The sequence below is a fragment of the Vombatus ursinus genome, unplaced genomic scaffold (assembly GCF_900497805.2).
Source record: "Vombatus ursinus unplaced genomic scaffold, bare-nosed wombat genome assembly UNPS02009903.1, whole genome shotgun sequence".
In the NCBI taxonomy this organism is placed as follows: Eukaryota; Metazoa; Chordata; class Mammalia; order Diprotodontia; family Vombatidae; genus Vombatus; species Vombatus ursinus.
In genome coordinates this window covers 1-2,280 of record NW_020949681.1, presented here as the reverse complement: position 1 = coordinate 2,280, position 2,280 = coordinate 1, and the positions used below count along the sequence as shown (strand labels likewise).

General features: G+C 50.3%; 1 protein-coding gene across 1 annotated transcript; it reads left to right on the top strand.

The window, feature by feature from the left end:
* The first annotated feature begins 225 nt into the window (after positions 1 to 225).
* On the top strand, positions 226 to 2,215 carry LOC114036529 (syncytin-2-like). Its single transcript, XM_027853024.1, has 2 exons — positions 226 to 343; positions 1,223 to 2,215. Exon 2 carries the CDS (start codon positions 1,249 to 1,251, stop codon positions 1,978 to 1,980), a length of 732 nt encoding a protein of 243 aa, XP_027708825.1. The 5' UTR covers positions 226 to 343; positions 1,223 to 1,248; the 3' UTR covers positions 1,981 to 2,215.
* The last annotated feature ends 65 nt before the right edge of the window (positions 2,216 to 2,280 follow it).

Below are 2,280 nucleotides of genomic sequence, written 5' to 3'. Positions count from 1 at the left end.
AGGGTCCCGACCCTGTTCTTATTTGGGGTCGGGGTTCGGTCTGTATATATATTAAAGAAAAACAATCTGCTCGCTGGCTTCCTGAGAGGCTTGTAAAGCAAGTTGATTCCTGTGAAATGGCTTCTCCGCCTCCAGTTAACCTTCCTTCCAGGGAGGACAAACCTCTCTGAGAAATATTTCTTTTCTTTATCTACAGGAAATGCTTGGAAAATGATCACCCCTACGCTGGTACCTCCTGGCTGTCCTGAGGGTCTGCCTTGCTGGTTTTGACGCCCCGGCCGGCAACGATCTCCTCGCCTCCCTTTTTGGGCCACCCTGTGACTGCCGTGGAGGGTATACACGGGTAACACCGCAGTGGTTCTCTTACTCCAACGACTGCAATGAATACACCGCCTATCTCACCTATCGACCATCCACCGGTGGGGGATTTAAGCAACGGTGGGAGTGTGTTGCCAAACCCCGAGTCATTCCCTCTCTGCCTGGGTCCCCTGGTCGCTGCCCCTCCCCCTGTCGCTACTATCAAGCTATTCATTCCCTTTGCTATAACAGCGTCCAGCAGTGTTCTTCTAATAATAAGGTTTATTTGACGGCAGTTCTACAGCAAGCCTATGCAGGAACCTTTGGTGGGGAAACCTCCGCCACTCTCCAGGGACATACTAACAAATATGCCCAGGCGTCTTGTTCGTCTGCCGATGTTGGCCACGATGTCTGTTGGCCCGAACGTGCACCCCTACATGTATCAGACGGAGGGGGCCCTTCTGACAGAGCCAGAGAACATGAGGTCCAGCAGCACATTGAGGAACTCATTCGGGCCCAATTCCCCTCCCTCCATTATCATCCTCTTGCGCGTCCCGGCCTCACAGATTGAGTCTCGATAGTCAGACGTCTGTCATTTTGGAATCCACTCACCTTATGCTAAATAAGACCAATCCTGTGTTGGCTGCGGACTGCTGGCTTTGCTTGCCCCTCAGTTCTCCCATTCCTATGGCGTTACCCCCCCTTGGTAACCTTGCTCCTGCTGAAAATCCTTCCCTTCCGGTAAATTGTTCCCTAGGCCCCCCTTTTAGGATTCAACCGATCCCTTTGAATCAGTCACTCTTTGTAGCCCCCTGCTTTGAGGGTACCACTCCCAATGCCTCTGTCTCCATTGATGTGGGTTTTCTCCCTCATGTGAATTGTTCCTCTGTCCTTCGTACTAGCAGTTTCCTGTGTCCCCCTCTAGGCCATGTTTTTCTCTGCGGAGGGAATATGGCATTCCCAGCGTTGCCCGTAAATTGGACTGGTTATTGCTCCATTGCCTCCGTTCTACCTGAGATGGATATTGTTCCAGGGAATGAGCCTGTTCCGGTTCCCAGCCTCGACTTTATGGCTGGAAGACATAAAAGGGCCATATTTGCTATTCCCTTGCTTGTTGGCTTGGGCATTACGGGAGCCCTTGCGACAGGGTCTGGGGGCTTGGGAGTCGCCATACACTCCTATAATAAACTCTCTGCACAGCTCATTGATGATATCCAAACCTTATCAGGAACTATTAGTGATCTCCAGGACCAGATCAACTCTCTAGCCGAGGTGGTCTTGCAGAACAGAAGGGGGTTGGATCTCTTGACAGCCGAACAAGGGGGTATATGCTTGGCCTTACAGGAGAAATGTTGCTTCTATGCTAATAAGTCCGGTGTAGTCCGGGACAAGATAAAGAAATTACAGGATGATCTGGTCAAGCGTCGGAGAGAACTGTTTGAAAATCCTTTTTTAAGTAATCTTCATGGCTTTCTTCCTTATATTTTACCTCTTGTAGGGCCTATATTTGTGTTTTTATTAGCTCTAACCTTCGGTCCTTGGGTGTTCCAGAAGATCACCTCCTATGTCAAACAACAGCTGGACAAGGCCTTGTCCAAACCTATTCAGGTCCATTATTGTCGGCTGGATACTGGCGACCCTGATCTTTATACTGACATTGGCCGGTCCCAAGGATTAGTCTGAGCACTGGTTTGGTTAGCCAATGACGGGTAAGATCCCCCTGAGGGGAGTCTGACCTAAGCCAGGGGCGTTGCCTTGCATATTGCCCCCATGACGGGCAACAGTCTCCCACTCCTCGGGACAACCTAAGACAGGCACAAACCCCTCTGCTAAACCTTCCCTCTTAAGGAAAGAAAAGGGGGACATGTAAGGGACCACAGGCCCAGTATGACCTCTGGAAAATTACTAGGTTGCAGTTGTCAAGGCCTCCTTGTGGTAAGAACAAATTACTACCTCTTCCTGGAATACCCCTATACCTTTGGT

Bases quoted from the DNA above. Each gene is read 5' to 3' on its own strand.
- LOC114036529 (XM_027853024.1), top strand. From the start codon at position 1,249: ATGGCATTCCCAGCGTTGCCCGTAAATTGGACTGGTTATTGCTCCATT.